The sequence below is a fragment of the Zonotrichia albicollis genome, chromosome 4 (genome assembly GCF_047830755.1).
Source record: "Zonotrichia albicollis isolate bZonAlb1 chromosome 4, bZonAlb1.hap1, whole genome shotgun sequence".
In the NCBI taxonomy this organism is placed as follows: Eukaryota; Metazoa; Chordata; class Aves; order Passeriformes; family Passerellidae; genus Zonotrichia; species Zonotrichia albicollis.
This window is the reverse complement of record NC_133822.1, coordinates 14,639,568-14,658,056: the sequence shown is the minus strand read 5'-3', so window position 1 is coordinate 14,658,056 and position 18,489 is coordinate 14,639,568. Positions and strand designations below refer to the sequence as shown.

General features: G+C 41.5%; 1 protein-coding gene across 2 annotated transcripts in view; it reads left to right on the top strand.

Moving 5' to 3' along the window:
- NAMPT (nicotinamide phosphoribosyltransferase) overlaps window positions 1-8,516 on the top strand; it is a 31,128-nt gene extending 22,612 nt beyond the window's left edge. Inside the window, exons 9-12 of one of the 2 annotated variants that reach the window (XM_074538867.1) lie at window positions 767-784; window positions 3,483-3,623; window positions 3,770-3,904; window positions 5,591-8,516. In XM_074538867.1, coding sequence (XP_074394968.1) covers window positions 767-784; window positions 3,483-3,623; window positions 3,770-3,904; window positions 5,591-5,704 — 408 coding nt within the window. In that variant the 3' untranslated portion in view covers window positions 5,705-8,516. The remainder of the gene's footprint in view (window positions 1-766; window positions 785-3,482; window positions 3,624-3,769; window positions 3,905-5,590) is intronic. The other variant, XM_074538868.1, reaches the window with a different exon arrangement.
- The last annotated feature ends 9,973 nt before the right edge of the window (window positions 8,517-18,489 follow it).

Here is an 18,489-nt window from a genome sequence, read left to right as displayed (position 1 = left end):
GCATCTTCTCATTTCTTCCTGACTCAAATCTTGCTGTGCCTCGTGTCATTGAACCACTAGTCATTAAAGCAATTTAGACCCCACGTGTAGCAGCAAACCAACTCAGCCAAAAGGGGATCACTTTTGTGGTTGAGTGAATTAAATTGTACCCCAGAAAGGGGCTAATACTTGCCAGCACTATACGGAAGAAAACAACCTTGTTTTGAGCTGGGAGAAGTGGGCAGGAAGGAAAGTGACATTTTTTCATTTGACAGTAGCAAATTAGGTTGGAGCAAAATGACCATGATATTGCAACCTAATTTTGGTTTTATTTAAATATTGTGAATGTCTTCATCCTTTTATGTCAGCAAACCCCAGGTTTTACCATGCTGACTTTTAGAAGATTGTAAAAACATTTTAAAACATCTCTAAAACAACAACCAAAACCCAAAATAAAACAACCCACCAAAACCAAACCAACACTGAAGTATAATTAATTCTTTTCCAAAAGGAGTTTACATGAGCAAATACAAATGTATCACTGTGGCCCTCTTTTTTCCCCCCTCTTGTAGCCCGTGCAAGATTTTTATTCCAAGTATTCTGTGTCAGCTTTCAATTCTAGGCATGATTTATTGTTACAGATCAGATGAAAGGTAATGGGTACAGTAGGGAAGTCTAAAATGGGTAATGACCAATAGTCTGATTTAGCTATCCAAAGTAGCTGAAACAACAATATAGAAAACAACTCAGAGTATAAACTGGATTTTAAAATTCTTTGTTTTAATAGGGGATGCTGGTAGAACAGGTAAGGAAACTTTTTTGGCTTTCTTTGCATTTTCACTTTTTAAAATCATTCAAATCTGCTAACTCCACACTTTCAAAGGATTTTCTTTGAACATTCAATTTCCAGATGTCTTTAAATTTTTATACAAAATTAATCCTCTAATTTGGAGTCACAGTTCATGTATTAGTCATGCTCATAATGGTCAGAGGAAGCTGGTGAAAACCTTGACACCTGAATTGTTCTCCCTGTATAGGTTTGAAAGTGTGAAGCAAAAAATTCTTCTGTTTTTCTGTTGTTTTCCTTTGGGGGAGGCTTCAGTTCTTTCAGATCTGTCCCTTTTCTTCTTCCCTACTACCACTGCTGTTTGCCATCTCTTCTCCATAACTAAGGAAGTAATAATAATATCTGGGCCTTGGCTGTGGTCACTGGTACAGTCAGAGCTGGCTTTCAGCTTAGATTGATCTTTGTCTGGTGAGGAGGGGAAGGGAAATCCAGACTAAGGAAGTCCCTGGAGGGAGTAGAAAGCTCGAAGCCAGTTCTTCACCCAGAGTAAGTGAGGAGTTGTGCCTGTAGCATGAGGTGAACAAACCAACTGTAAATGAGAGCAGGAACAGGAGCTGCAAGGGGATTCACATTTCTTCTCACCCAGGCACGAGGGTTAAGCAGCCGCGGCCCAGCTCTGCTGTTGTTGCACTAACATCTGTTAACCTGCAGGTATCAATTAGCATGGAGCCTCAGCACCACGGGCCTTGGTGTAGGATGTTGTTTGTACAGGTAGTTGTTATCTTGCAGGTGTGTTCAGGTGAGCTCAGTGTCATTCCTGCCTTTGGAACTGCACAGTGAGGTGTCCAGGGCACACTGGCTCAGGCTTGGCCAGCAGCTCACGTGGCTTCAGGCTTGCTCAGGGTCTGGGCAGAACCATGGGCAGTTCACCTGTATTTACTCTTTAAAAGGCAGCACAGATAAGTAGAGTCCATATCCAGGCCCAGTTAAATCTCATTTCTTATGGCACCACTGGGCATTGTTCTCAAGTAGAAGGTATATAAAATACCATTTCTTACCCTTCCTGTGTCAGCTTAAGTTACTTTGAGGTACTTAAAGGAGAATTTAATTAATTGCAATTGTTTATGTTCCCTGAGTGCCTTTTTTAACTGTTTCCAGGAGAGTCTAATTACCTGAAAATAAAGATTCCTTTTGCTCTTGGTCACTGAGAGTGTATGATGTCTACTACTAAAATCCACAGGACTGTCATGTATTTAAGAGGGCATTTGTTCAGGATGCAAAGCTTTCAAAGGGCTCTCTTAAGAAGAGAACTTCTCTTAGAAGTCATGGAGGTAGAGCTTGAGATGAATTTTGCTTGACTTGCCGAGTGAGGCTGAGTGAGTTGGTACCATTGGAATGGTGGAAACTCGCTGATAAGATTTCTCCTGGGGAAATCTGTGACAGGAGTGTAGTGGGAAGGTGTTCCCAGCATGTCCTGGGAAGGTGATGGCTCTGCTGTCCATGTGTCCTGTTGGCATTCAGACTGAGAGTGTCTGTGAAGAGTCTGCATGTGACTAAGTGCATAAACAAAATACTGGTGTGCTCTTTTGTTTACAATACCAGTTTGTTACAGTCTGAAATTGGAATTGTGTTTTCCTTTTTTTCTCCCCTCTGATGAGCCTTTTGCTGTCTTTTAAAAAAGCAGCTTGACATCAGTAGCTCCTGAAGCAGTCCTGTTCAGTGTTACTCTGGCATTTCTTCTTGATGCAGGACTCTAAGATTGCCCAAAATATTACCAGATTTCTGACTATGCTGAATTTTGAAACTCTGCATTTTCCCCCATAGATTATGTTCTTCCATTCTGCTTCTCTCCTTCTTGTGTTTCTAGATGAATGGTACTTTGCTGTCTCACCCACTCTGGTTTTCTCACCTGCTTTTGATAGTAAAATGTTAGAAGAAGAGAGTTTGAACTCCTCTTCTGGGGCTATAAACATCATTTCAGGCTGTCATAAGAGTAACAGGTCAGGGAAACAAATCTTGGCCCTTTATGAGCATGACTAAATGAGCACCCATTACTCCAGGCTAGAGGATGTCACATTTGTCAGGGTAGATTCAGGGTGGAGGGGAATGTACAGTGACTTTTACCCCCACTGTTGATAGAGTGCAGATCACATTGATCTGTACCTGCTGGAGAAGGTGGCAAAGCAAACTCTGTGGGCAGTTTCATGTATTTTCATTTCCCATCTTTGTCTAGAGTAAAATCAGCAAGTGCAATGAGATTTTCAGAGAATTGCCCTGTTCAAGTCATCACTCAGAGGAATAACTTTCTGGAGTAGAGCAGGATGCCTGCATTCTCTCAGGATACAGGCTCTGCTTCCAGGTCTTTCCATAATTCTGAGAAATTGGAAGGCTCTGAAATACTCTCATGAAGTTTATTTTCTTTAGAGCTCTGTTTTCCTGGGCATTGCATCACTGTGCCACCTTAGTTTGGGAAGAATATGTGCTGTCCTGGTAATTGTGCTACAGCAAAAGCTTTCCAGTTCCACACTGGAGCTGTAAATAAAAATGCAAACAGTGTCCCAAGTATTGACCAAATTATTGCATACATCTTCTGGAAACTGAATGTTAGTTGGCTTAATTGTCTGTAAAAGCATCTTGCTTAAGTAGTATATTTTTATGGGAAAATGGCACGGCCTAAAAGTATACTCCATCATAATTTTCTTTTTTTTTTTATTAGATTGTGGAGGGAATGAAGAAGAATAAATGGAGTATTGAGAATATTGCCTTTGGATCTGGTGGAGCTTTGTTGCAGAAACTAACCAGAGACCTCTTAAACTGTTCCTTCAAATGTAGTTACGTGGTGACCAACGGCCTTGGGGTATGTCTGTGCACAGCTCCTACCCCTCTGCTTTCTGGAGAGGCCTCCCCATTTGAAAACCTGTTTGACATTTCCTGTTACATTACCAGCATCTGCATTAGGTCCCACAAAGCCCTTTCCTCCTAAAAAAATCCTCTTCATTTTAGATAAATGTCTTCAAAGATCCTGTAGCCGATCCCAACAAAAGGTCAAAGAAAGGACGGCTGTCGTTGCATAGGACACCAGCTGGGGAGTATGTGACACTGGAGGAAGGCAAGGGGGATCTTGAAGAGTATGGACAGGTAGGAATTTTCAACATCTTCATGCAAAAATACACTGAGAAAAAGCAGGTTATAACTTAATTTCGGAATTTTTCTGATCTGTCATTTTGTTCAATTCCCATTTTATTACCTTAAAATGACCTCAGTACCAAATTTGGTAACAGCAGAATGTTAGAATGACAGTAGAATGCAGGCTTTATAATTACAGATCTTTGGCTTTTTTTTGTCTTCAGAAACACGAGAACATTACCACTTCTCCTCAAAACTAAAGTCTCAGTGTTGCCTAATATATACTGGCCAGGTAGTTTTGTTTGGCCAATATTGCACAATTTGAGTAGTGACCCTTGGTGAAGGTGGAACAGCTGTAACTGCTTTAGCAAGAGTGTAACTTTAGTTGCGGCTGTAATTAAAATGTGTTTCTACTTTCCCACTGAGATTTTTTTAAAATAGTTCCTTCAAGAATTAATGCTCTGTACGCAGAGTAATTCCACAGTTTTTAAAGATTCAGGAATTCAGTTTCCCTGTGAATTCTTTACAATTGTAAAATGGAATGCTGTTTCCATGAAATAAGTACAAACTTTATGCCAATCTCAGGCTTTCGGTTTGATATGTCTTGTTTCAGTGTCCAACAGTGAATCACTAAATTGCATGTTGGGTCTCTTCCCAAGTTAAGAGGACTGAAAATAAGTTGTCAAATTGCACTTCTGCTTTTAGAAGTTGAAAGTTTTCTGGTATACAGAAGCTGTTTTTGTACTGCTAGGCAGAGGGTACTTACCAGGCACACTGCTTTACATAACTGTAAGCCTAAAACTTGGATCTCTGAAAAATCTCAAGATGAAGAAAACCTGACTTACACACACTGAAGATATGCTCTGGTCACAAAGATCTTACATAAATTTGTAACTTTTTTCTATGCACATATTCCTTTACATATGTTAATTATGAACATTGATATATATGTAGAGAGGGAAGGACCTAATGGTGAGAAATCTCTTCAACACAAACTGCAAGACTTGGGCTCTGAAATTAGGCAATATGTTGTCCCTTCATTTTTGTCAGGTGAAATGATTCATTAAAATGTTTTGGTCCCAGGAAATTAGAGAGGGTCATTGGTGTGGTACCTGTTCTGGGGCTCCCTGGAAATGACAGGGAAATGTCCCCTTCTGTGGGGCCATTTCTCTGAAGCCACAGGTCCTTGCAGTAGGTCACGCAATGCAGGGACTGCTCAGTGTTGCTGCTGTGCTGACTTTTGTTGCCAGCTGTGCTTGTTGCCCTTCCAGTGTGTGCTGTGTGCCAGCCTGTCCTGATATGCTGTTTTACAAAATATAGGAATAAAAGGCACCGTGAAGAAAGATTTAATTTTTTCCTAGAGTTAAAAAATACTGCATTTAAACCTCTATAATTGGCTTGTATTTGGTTGTGTGTCACCTTTCTTACAAACTGTCCTAGCAAGGTGTATTTTGCTTTGGCCACGTACAGATACCACACTCAAGGGACCAGGGAGCACAAAGCTGCTGTCTGTGCACAGCCCTTGCCCTTTCTTCTGTGTCACCATTAGTGAAAGGTGTCAGAAAAAGCTGTAAAGATTTAGTGCCTTGACAGTCTAAAGTTCCAGCCTTATCAGGCTGGGTTTGTGTGCTTGCTTTGGAGTTTGTGTAACCTGTGTTTGCCAAATCCCTCTTGCTAAAACAGCGGTGTTTCTTGCAGGACCTGCTTCACACTGTATTTAAGAATGGAAAGGTAACGAAGTCATATTCATTTGATGAAGTCAGACAGAATGCCAGGCTGAAGAACAGTGAATTACAATCAGCATCTCACTGAGTTCCATTCCATGTCTGTGTATGTGTGTGTAACTAGTTCGTACTGCATAGCTACTGGTTTATTGTACAGATTTGTGTGTTTGTGTTTTATGACATTGTAGCCAAATTATTTGTTGGTTTATGGACATACTGCCCTATCTTTTGCCAGTCTTTAGAAGATGAAATCAGGAAATGGTACTTACCTTGTAAAACATATTTAATGCTGAAGTGTGCTTTTTAGGGCCCTTTGCCAGTAGTGATTCAATCTGGTATTGATCTTTTCACAAATGAGACAGAGCTGCGAAACTTTTTTATATATAACAGAATATCACAAAATGGATTTACATAAAATTATCATGATTGCTTTATGTTTATATTTAACTTGTATTTTTGTACAAACAAGATTGTGTAAAATATATTTAAAGTTTCAATAATTAAGTCTTTCCAACTTTTCATAATTTTTATGAGCACAGACTTTCAAGAAAATATTCAGTGGGGGGGGAATCCATTGCCTTTTGTCCATTAATCAGCAAATAAAACATGGCCTTAAAAGTTTGTTGTGACATTGTTCCATTTGACAACTAAATCAGGACTCGTATCTCCTTAAGATCCCATAGAGTTGCTGACCTCACCATTTCTTGTAGTTGTCTGTATTAGTAAATCTGCATTAAACAAAATTACTGTTCTTTCTAGAAGGTTTAGGTATTACTGACCTTGCTGGCACAGTAAGGTGTATAAGTGAAATGCCAAATTTGAAAGGATTCTCTACTGCAACTTAACTTGCCAAGTCTATCCCACTTGGTATATGCACCTCAATATTTTAAGAGTAAAGTTTTTAAGAGATCTCCTCTTCCATTATAGAATATATGTGTAAAATACTGAGATACGGAAGCGGTGTATTTTAAAGTAATTACACTTCTGGGTTTATTTTTCATATACTGTAAGTGACATGAATTTAAAGCAAAATACTGGACTGGGTAGTGCACTTTTTTACTTTTTTGTATTTTTTTCATTTGATTTGCCTTTTGTCAGACTGGATGTTAAATTGTAAAAATGTTTAACTATTTTTGTTAACAACTTTAATAAAACTATGCTAGCCAAACTCCTACATGAATGGCAGACCTGTTTCCCCTTCTCACCCATCTGTTTGGGGTGAGGAGGGGCTTTTATTTTGCAGAGGGTAACTGTAAAACAATGTGTTTGAGAGATACTTTTGAACTGTCTGCACTTGATTGTATTTGCTCTCTGCATATGCTTGATATAAGTATCTGCTGGAAAATGAAACTGTTGAGGATTTTGAGAAGCTATGTAGTAACCTCTGAAATATTTGATAGTACTGTAGGATGGCTCTCACTAGAAAAGTACCTCCCTTAAAGACAAAAAATACAACAGCAAAAGCGAACAGTTCCTGTTCTGCTGGTGATCAGCAGAACAGCCAATCAGCCAATATCAGCCAATTGCTTAATATACTGATGTAATTAATGCTTCTAATTAGTAGATGTTACTGGAAAATGTTAAGGCCTAAGATAATTTAAGCCTACAAAATTTTATAAAACATGCTTTTAAAGGAAGATTGAAAAGCCATACTTCATTGTTCTTACTCTCTCACCAAAAAGGGCCACATCAAGGTATCCATAATATTTCCAGGGTTTGTGGTTAAGATGTTTATGCCCAGTCTCAATAGTTCTTGTTAATAAAAACCTGTTTTTCACTTGTAGTGTATGTAATTATACATTTAAGTGATGTATTGTTTCAAGAATAGTGTTTTAGTAAAACTCTAAATGCTGACCTTTCACACTGAGGAACTGCCTTCCCTTAGCTATTAATTATATTGTTTGGTTTTGGCCCAGAAAGATTTTGAATCTGGCCTTAGGATCAGTAGCAGGTAAATAGTACAGAGCCTATTTCACTCCTCCACATGTGTACTAGGGAATTTTATGATGTATGGTTTAAAAAACAATAAAGTAAATGCTGCTTTCATTCTGTACCAATAAAAATTTTGATAACTATTGACTACCCATAACTGATATTTTTGTACTTGAGAACTGAGGATATACTGTGGAAGCACTGTCTTCATGTGTTCTATGAAATACATTATAATTGTTCAGTATTGTCTAAAACTTTTCAGCTTATTAGTTGGAAACTCAAAGCAAATTCTCTACTTGTGCATGTCACTTTCAGAAAGTTGTAATGTCACTCATTTTATTAAATGTTAATAACTTTAAAAGGGGAGGGGAAAAGAAAAACACCTGGTGCTATTCAGACCTGAACACTTGTCTCTTTGTGTTTGGCAGTTTGACATTCTGGGCATCAAGGAGTTGACAGAAATTACTGCAGTGCTTGAACCATACAATATCCTAATTCTTCCACATGAAAGCAAACAGCATGTTTGTTTGCTTTAAATTACTAGATTTGTAGTCATTGATATATTTTAATTATCCCCATTTCATAATATAATACAGTATTTGTATTTAAAAATAGGAATTGGGAATTTTGTGTTTAATACTCTGATTTGTAACCATATTTAGCGTAAGAAATGGATTTTGTAAAACTATTTTTTTTTCTTCAGCTGCATGATTATTAAAAAAAAGATACTTTTTTGGTACTTTGAAAGATCTGAGGAGAGAACAGAAGAGTACTTAAACTGTTTTGTTTGCCAAAATCAAAACAAAGCTTAAACAGTTCTTTTCTTATAGGTTTTTACATTCCTTCTTGTTTAGTGAAGAATAAGTATTCCTCACTTAAATCCTCTGTTAAAGTAATTTTAATGTACTTGGCATCAAATACCAGTATGTAATACACATGGAAATAAAGTTTAGTTCTGGCAGTGAAAATCAGAGCCATCTGACTGTGTCTTAAAGTTAACTGATGTTGGGCACCAGAGCTGTCATCCTGTGCTCTTTGCTGCCAAAGCCAGGCCAGAGCAGGGCTGTGCAGCCCTGCATTCCTTTAAGGAGAGATGCTCAGCTCTTCACTGAGCTCTTTTTTTCTTGTTTGGGGTGTGGGTATGTGTGTGTGTGGTTTTGGGGATTTGGTTTCTGGGTTTTTTCCCCTCCTTTTTTTTTTTCTTTTGTGTGTGTGTGTGTAAGTACATCCATGCTTCATTTTGTCTGTGTTGAAAAGTGAAGCACTTGGCTTTGAATTTGATATAAGAGATAATCCTCTATATTTGACATAATCCTTTCTCAAATAAAGTTTCATTATTTCAACTTTAAAATCACTAGAATGCTTGTCTAAAGGCAAATTAACCATCAGTGTTGCATCCTTCAGTTTGCTGCAGTACTGTCAAAAATAACCTCAGCTCTGTAGCAGTGAGAGTCCTTTGGATGGGATTTCTGTAACTAGAAGTTACACTTTAACTCCTGCATGACTTCAGGTTGCAGCAGATAAGGTGCCAGCAGGGATGTGCCAGTAAGGGCAGATAAGGCACCTCCTGTGATGCCATCACCATTTGTTGCTGCTCCCTGCAGCTCTTGCTGTGCTGTAGAAAGGGGCTCTTACAGCCTGCAATAATGCTTGAATTTAAAGGTTCTGTTCCATGATTTACAGAGAGCACACACAGCCCAAGTGCCAGGGCTCCTCTGCCTCCTTTGCATGGAGTTAAAACCCAGGAGCTCCAGCACTGCCAGTTCCTCACTCCTGTCAGCCTCTGTGCAAGTCAGCCCTGAGCGGGTGGTGGTGGCTCCCAGGTCAGCTGCAGGGAAATTCCAGGCCTTGGCCTGTGCAGAAGGCAAGGGATTCACAGGAAGAGCTGCATTATTTATGTCCTCCTATCCTACTATAACAATTAAAATTATAACTGAGCTGAGCTGCTTGAGGCAGGGGCTGTGAGGCTGCGCTGGTGTGATGGTAATTGCATCTCTGCATGAGGGTCCCATCAGGCTCCTGTAGGTGCACATCTCCCTCAGATTTGTAAACACCTGAGTGAGAGATCATCCTCTTAAACCTGATGAATGTGGCCTTATGTGGAGAACCACATGCCTTCTAAATTACCTGGTGATAAGGAAATAATGAGATTAAAGATACTTTGTACAGTCATGCCTACTGAATCCCAGCTGCTAACCATGGATGTTGTGTTCTTGGGGGGTTTCCTGTTTTACTAGCAGCACAGCTGATTTTGGGAATGATTTTAAAACCCCCTTCACAGAAAGACAGTAGGTTTTAATTAATCCAAAGGTCTGAAAAGCACTTAGCAATAGAGTATTTCCAAAAAGCATTTTACTGTGGCACCATATTTTGTTGAAAGATACTCTGATGTCTGGTGTAATACAATCCAGAGCAGTCCAGAAGATACAGGAGTGAAGTCAGCAGGATTCTTCTCAAGTAATATATTTTGTTCCTTATTTCCTTGCTAATCTTTGCATGAGTACTCCTAATTGCTTTTTGAACAGAACTTCTAGAGTGTTCAAGTTATGGTGAGGTTTCCTGGCATCAGAATGGCAGTTTTCTCTTCTGCTTCTGGCTGGAGCAGAGGTCTTTTAAGGATACAGCCATTGTGCCCCTAGCAAGGTTTTTACTTCCCTCTTACGCAACTCTTCTCAGTTCAAGGGCAAATTTATTGTTTGTTTACCACTGAGAAAAAAAAATCAGTAAATTTGGGTTGTATAATTCCTTTTTTTCCCAACAGTTCAGTTTGTATAGAACTCAATCCAGGATATTTCACAGGATCCCTAGACAAATTTACATGAGCATACTCTAATTTTTAGTATATGTATTTATACTTCATTGATAACTTGTTAGATCTGAGGATCTGATTCTTGGTAGTTGACCCAATGCTCGTGTCAAGTAATCATACTGCATAGAGCCAGGTAATTATAAATTGCTGAAAATGGCTTCAGCATCTTCATATAATTACAGTGCTTAAGAAATTCAAGTGGGTAGATAATGGATGCAGGGAAGGTTCTGAGGGCCAGACATTTTTACTTCTTTGTCATTAATTTTGGTTATTAATGTAGCTATTTAAAGCTTCCACATCATCTCTGCTAGGAAGCTTGTTTTATAATGTCTGAATACTCATCATCAAAATATTTCTATAAGTAGTACACATGTCAAACAAACTTCATGGACTCTGAATCTCATCTCTTGTAAGGTAAAGGGGAGAACTTCAGCCTCAAGCTTAATTCCCTTTCCTGCAAACAGGAGAAGAGATGAGCTGTTCTTCAGCCTTTGGGACATGCTTTCCTCAGCTTCCTGGTAAAGAACAAGGCTGGTGTGCTCTTCCCTTTCAAGGAAGTTTTCCCCATTCCCAAAGATGCCACCCTATTTGAAGCATGAGGAATTGCAGCTCGTTTTTGGATGTGTCCGAAGGATGACATAGCCCAGCAATTTAAGAGGATAATGTGTGTGAGATGGCTTTGGGGAGAGATATGTCTGTAAGTCACCGAAAGGTCACTCAGAGCATGACAACAAATCTCCCTCTGGTGGGGGAGCCTCCCTGCCCTTTCTGCCTCAGCTGAGCAGGTTCAAGTCTGTCCTGTAATCTGCTGTGAAAACATTGAGTCTGTTCAACCAAAACAAAGTGTTGCCAGGCCCCTGTGATTACAAAGCAGTGGTCTGTTCATGTGCCCCAGTCTAACCTTAATCCATTTTTCAAGCCTTGTATCTTGCATCTGCTTCTTGGACCAAATGCCAGTGACAAACTTCACAAAGCTCCTGTTCCTCCCCCACACTGAGGGTTTTGCAGCCTCACCTCCAGCACTGCTGCTTGAAGACCATTATTTGTTTTTATTGCTACTGTAAATCTCCAGAAGATAACAAGAATTATTTCACCTCTGTATAAGGTTTTGCAATCATTACATCTTCAAATAAAAGCAAGTAGATTCATGCATTAAGATCAGAGAGAGGTGATCCTTTGTTACCTTTTGCGTCCAAGTTGTGATCATGAAATGTTAACAGACATGAATCCGGCAAAAATAAGGATATGTTCTCCTGAAAATTGGTTTCCATGTAAAAGCCCTATACTTTTACATGAAAACATATATTTAGAACTTTTATAGTCATTGATGAATCACTGCTGGATACTCAAGCACATTAGCTTGGTTTCTTCAGCTGCTTCTTGACAGTCCAGTCTCACCCATGTCCCATGTGGGTTACCCACAGCTTATCTCATCAGACAGGGGCTGCACTGGCACATGAAGTAGCAAGATAAAGTTCTTGAGTTCATGGAGACCACAATCCTGGGTCTTGTGTTTGCTGGGAAAGTCCAACACTACATGAAATAACCTGTCCCACTGCCATTCCGACCACCAAAGGTGGGTTTGCTGAGCCTAATTCAGCTCCAGCTCTGGTTGTAGCTGTGCAGACTTCCCATGGCTCTTATCTTTGGAGAGAGCACACATGGTTAATTCCTGGTCTGTCTTTCACAGCCCATTGTGGATTAGGCAAGGCCTGGGAAGAGTTTCAGTCTTTTCTTCTCTGTTACGACAGAGTCCTGCCCAAAGGCATTTTGAGACAAGAACCCATATGGTTATTGAATATGTGGTGTGCTGTAACCCAGCACAAGAGGAGGGAGTGATTTTGGGGCTTGTGGTATGATTGTAAATAATAATTCCTACCCAAATCAATTGATTAGACACAAGTGCTGTCACTGGGATGGTTGTTATAAAATCACAGCTGAGACAAGGCAATTGAGGCAAGTCAGCTAACACCTCTGGTTCTTTCTCAAAGGCTTTCTCTATCCACTACTCTCTTAACACACATGGAATTTGGGAAGTACCACTAGCATCAATCATCCATGTGTAATTTTCCTGCAATGGCATAAATCTCTGTGTCACACTGTTTTCTTGCCTGGCATTTGACTTGCCAGGGTTTGGTTTGGTTTGCTTTGGTATTAGTGCTTCTGCACTCTGTACTGACATTTTTATTAAGCTATTTTTATAACACCAGGACTTTCTATTTAAGAGGTAGTAGATGAATCATAGCATGTCACTTTTTGCAAGGTTAGGATTATTTTCTCCTGTGCACATTGGTTTATGCCAAACTTCATGTCCTATTATAATTTGCATTCACAGTGTTTCATAAAGTCCTTTTGCAATTCTTCTCAATCAGCTCCCACCTTTATTGCTGTGCATGACTCAGCACCTCCAGCAAGCTGTCACCTCTTACCCACCCTTCTCTACATTGTTTAACATGAGAAGCAGCAGGAGCTCCAGCACAGATCACCAAGTGGAGTTTCACTCTCTGAGAAAGCTGAGTAACTTCCTATTATTTTCTTTGATCAATGTTGTGAACATGTAAGGACCTCTCCTCGTGTCTCAAAACTTCTTCACTTCCTTGAAAACTTTATAATAAATCTTGTTGGATGCCTTTTTTAAATTAAAGAAGGCTATATCCACACACCTATTGACTCCTTCAAAGGACTTCAAAGAAGGTAACTTTCTCTTGCATTTATCAATCAGAATCTCCCCCAGGAGCTTAAATTCATTCTTTCTACTGTAATTTCTCCTTAGTCTTACTGTGCCTTTGTCCATAAGATCAAAAGTCTTTTGAAAAATTGGAAAATCCAACTCCAGACAGCTCAGGGAATTTTGTGAAATGGATTCTTGTTCTCATGCTGTCTGTCCTTTTGCAGTGCAGTGCTTGATGGTGAATGGCACAGGATTCTGCATTGGGGGACCTTGGGATAAGAAAAGCACTCAGCCATTGGGACAAATCTGTTCTTCAGGTTTGAATTAAAAAAGGGACAATTATCAAGGGACAGACCAACTTATGGGAGGCTTCACCTGATGATGCCTCTCAGGGACTTGAATGAGCAGGAAAGCTGGACATAAAAACAGAGACAGCCCCTCCAAGCACTGTGGGCTAGAGGCAGAGATATCCTAGTTTGCACAGTGCTCATCCTTGGACTCTAAAAGAATTCTGTTCAGCAAGGGACTCAGGATTAAACCAGATTCCAGAACATTTTTGAGTGAAGAGCCATTTGTTTGAAAACCACAGGCATCATCTTCATGTCCCAAAAAGATAGATGTATAAACCTGGTCACCTCTATACTTGAAACAAGGATTTATTGGAAGCAGTAGTTCCAATGTGGGTGCCTCTGTCCTGTTTGTTGAGCATCAAGTGAGCCCTGGCAGTTGATATTTTATATAATACTCATTGTATAGGGATCACATACACATATGTACATATGTACAGTTTCTACACACTAGGGTGCAAATCTAGCTATATATTAATAGACAGATGTTTACAGGTGTGTATATATTCTAACTATAGAAGGAAACACCCATAAATACTAAGGACATTCTGTTAGTGATTGTTCATAGACTATGATCTTTCATAAACTCTGTGTACCTGGATCATGCTTGCTCTGCTTCTTTCTGATAACTTCATTTCATACATCAAAGGGTTGTGTAAGCAGCCTTTTCAGCCACCAGCTGACTGGCAGCTTAAGCTGAAATTGTAATCTGTGGTTACTCCCAACCCTGGCCCTGAATTGCTCCTTGCCAAGACACTGCATGTCTGTCTCTGGAGTTGTGTAAATTGGTATTTGGCTACCTGCCAGTGGATCTCATGGGACTGTGATCAGGCAAGTCAGGTTTGCATAACAATAACCTGTCTTTGCCCCTCTTTATTAGCCCTGACTTTATCAATGGAAGGTTTATGTCATTGTCTAGGTCACCACTGAGCAAAAGAATTGTGGCAAAGAGATCCCAGTCCTGTGGCATCACTGCTACATGTGGTCTTGCTCATTGGTGACCTGCAATGATCAATATTTTGAGATCAATGAAAGAACCAATTTTTAATCCACATAGTTAATTACCTGGTATTTATATACTATTTGAGTTTTCAAAACCAAATGCAGTGTTGTACTAATGCCCTGGAGGAATTAACATTGCATTATGATCGTTTTCTTTATTCAACAGACCTGGAAAAATAAAATAACAAAAGAAAAAACACCAGTCCAATTTCATTCCCTTTTTACTACCAGCTAGCAAAATGCTCTGAATTGCAATGTTATAATCTTCTTTCTCCACTTGAGATCTCCTCCTTTTAGCTTTAAACAGGACCTGCTGCTGGCCAAATCCTAGTTTCTACTGCAATACCTAATGATAAAAAGTAATGTCATTAGGTAGAGAATGTGTTGGCAATATTTGGCTGCAGAAAACACAGCCCCAGAGAAGTGGGATCTGTGCATTGGCTGGGTAAAGCCACAGGAGGAGCAGGGTGACCTGGGGACAGCCCAGGCCTGTTTTGTCAGCCGTCCCAGGACACTGAGCTGCTCCAGGCAGGACCTGAGAGCCCATGGTGGCTCAACAAACCTCTCTGGGAGAGGAGCCTGTGCAGCTTTAGAGCAGCTCAAGCGCAAGTGTGTGCTGAGTTTAGGGATTGTCTGTAGTGCATGAGAACAATGCACCACAATACACCTCCCAGGGCCTGGTTCCTCCAGCCCTGCTTGCTTGCTCAGAGTCAGGAGTGTTCATTTGCTGCAGAAATACCCAGATACCCACTGCAGCCTCCATGAGCAGCCTCCAGGGGGCTATGGGATCCATGGGGTAACAGAGAGCTCTGTCTGGGATGGTGTCCACCTGTGCAGGACAGACACAAAGCAAAGCAAGGTTGTGCAGAGCAAAGGAGTCTAGGCATTCCCAGGGAGCCAGCTCTGGGAATGCCAGATCCTTCTGTCTGCAATAAGAAATGCCAGAGAGGCATGAGCACAGCTTTGTGTACCCTGTTCAGCTTTCCTGCATAGCTTTCACTGGTGACCTATCAGCTCCTAAAATCTTGGCTATAAGTTACTGAAATACTTTGCCTTTACTATCACACCTGTTGAAGGGAGGGAAGGAGGGAAGGAAGGAAGGAGGGAAGGAAGGAAGGAAGGAAGGAAGGAAGGAAGGAAGGAAGGAAGGAAGGAAGGAAGGAAGGAAGGAAGGAAGGAAGGAAGGAAGGAAGGAAGGAAGGAAGGAAGGAAGGAAGGAAGGAAGGAAGGAAGGAAGGAAGGAAGGAAGGAAGGAAGGAAGGAAGGAAGGAAGGAAGGAAGGAAGGAAGGAAGGAAGGAAGGAAGGAAGGAAGGAAGGAAGGAAGGAAGGAAGGAAGGAAGGAAGGAAGGAAGGAAGGAAGGAAGGAAGGAAGGAAGGAAAAGATGCAGCAAATTCTTTCCATCAGCAGCTGCCACCCAGATGCTGCTTTCAGGAGGAGCCTCTGTCCCTGCAGCCCAGCAGCCCCTGGGGTGACTGCACTCCCAGATCAACACAATCCAAAGGTTGGCTCAGGCTCCAAAAGGAGAGCACAGCCCTGGCTGATGGGCAGGTGTGGCAGAGCCCATGGCCCATGGAAGGCACTCTGTACTCCTGCCTCATTCATTGGCACTTCCTTCCAGATAGGATCCTCTCAGTGTCAGCTTGGTGCTGGTCAGAAATGGGCAGCAGCAACACCAGGAAGGAAAAATAATTTCAAACGTGGAAGAATCCGGGATTCCCTGATGTCTTTCTCTGCTGCATGAATAAAACACCACACAGCCACAGTGTTTGTAAGTAGACTCTCTGTATTTTTAGCAACTGATCTATGAGATCATTTTGCTATTTTCAGTTGTTTGTGACTTGGGATTTTTCTGCTAGGAACAGAGTGAGTGGGAGGAGCATATACCCTCAGCTTCCAGTGAGGGCCTGAGCAGACCCTGTGTACCCAGTAATTAATACTCATTTTCTGAACAGCTTACCTCCTGGAGCATCATCAGTGCAGGGCATCTGCTGCAGTCTGAGAAATGCCCTCTAGTGTTCTACCAGGATGCAGGAGAATGAGCACACAGCCAGGAAAAGTCCAGACAGTCTCCAGTGAGCTGACCAATAGCTTCCATGGAAGCAGGCAGTCTGCCTGTGGGCCTGGCTGCGCTCTCCCAGCCCCATTCACAAGCAAACAGCCTCTTGTTTAAAGCCACAAATACAACTCCTGCATGTGCCCTCTGGCGACTCAGTGGATTCAGCGCAAGGGGTCTCACAGCACATTTCCATGTCCTGCAGGTCCTGCACCATTCCCAGTGTCCACACAGCACTGGCTACAGGCACATGTGTCTGCCAGCTGGGCACCATGAGCAGCCTGGGCTCCAAAGGGGCAGCTTGAGCATCTCCTGCTGCCCTGGGGCTCTGCAGTGAGCCTTTACTGCATCTCTTATCTCAGAGCACAGACTGTGACCCTGAGTGCTGCTGTTCATTCATTGAGTAAGGATGCAATAATTAATTGACTGAGAGATAAACCAGAGAATTAATTGTACATCAAGCCTGCAGGATTCCCTCAACACCACCCATACTGTGCTAAAACTGTTGATTTCTGCACTGATGGCAGAATTTTAACATGTATTAAACAGAGTCATCCTTTTGCCCCAGAGCCAGACTCAGAGGAGGTGATGTACTGGGGCTGCCTGCACATGGCACAGCCCTGGCAGGGCAGGGGTTGGAATGAGGGGCTGCCAGCCACAGCTCCAGGCCCTCCTCCTGGCACCTTGCTCTCAGCCTTAGCCCCTTGCTCCACCCAGCAATTGTTTCTCATTGTAGATGTGATTTCCTGGTAGCAGCCTGAGTTCTCCCTTTTCTCCCCCATGGGCAAGGTATGAACATTACCCACCTCTCTCATGGCATAAATAATCTCCCACTGCAACAGGCCTTATAAAAAGCAGCTTATTCTCCTTCCCCAGCAAACATGAACCACATCAGCCACCCTCCACCAGTCCCTGCAGCAGCACCACCAGCACCACCAGCACCACCATCCCCTCTGCCCAGTGTGGGGACACTCACTCACAGTGTCTGTCTGTCCTCACAGGGACTGCCCCACAGCAGGACATGTGGACTTGGCTCACACCCCACTCCTGATGACCTTCAGACCTTGGCAGAGCAGCAGGGTTTCCAGCCAGCATGAAACTCTGGCTCTGGAAACCCAAGGGCAAACCTGGGGCCACAAAAGCTGAATTTCATTTCAGCACACCCTCAAGTTCCAGCTCATTTTTGCATGTTGAGAGCTTTGGCAGGACTTCCATGAGTGATGTCTGAACAATGACCCAAAACCCCCACATGGAGCCACAGGGCAGGGGAGGAGCTCCCAAGCAGCCTCACGGCCACCTCTGGCTTTCAGTGAGAAACAGCTCAGCCTTGGCAGTTTGGTGTTTCCACAGCTCCACGGTCACCAGCTCAGCCACAGGAGTTTTAAGCTCCTTTACTACATTTTTATAGAGATTATAAGAGTACAAATTGGCACTTTCAGTACCAAAAGGAGGCTGTTTATCTATTTTTGTTTCCTTTTGTGTTAGAAGAGGAGAGTGAAAGAAAATATGAACTTGCTTCCTCCAAGAAAACAAACTGACCTTTGAGTGTTATAAAAGCCTTTATACAAGAATTTGGCTGAAGAGGACTGGAATTTCTTCTGTGAAACATATTTTTCCTTAAAAAATGCCAGTTTGCTAAACCAGAACTGCAGAAAGGCTTGGTTTAAGTGAATCTGCCTGTTTGATTGCTACTTCAAAATTTTTGAACTGCTCAAAGGCTGAATTTGTCAGCATAATTCTTCAAATATGAAATTGATCTACTGGTAGAATTTTAAAAAGTAGAACTTAAAAAGTAGAAAAAAATAAATACAATTTAAATTTAAATATTTTTGCATTATTTAAATCCAAAATGTTTAAATTTACCTATTCCAAAACACATTGTGATCATCACAACAGCTTTGAGTTGTGCCTTTCTGGGGAGTGGAAAGTTCACTCCCCCCCAGGTAAAGCTGCCCTGGAAAGCTTCAGGCAGGTGTAGACCAGGCTGTGGTTGAAGTTTCATGCCTCTTCTCTAGGGAAAACTGGAACCTTGCTCAATGAAACAGGTGATTCAAGCG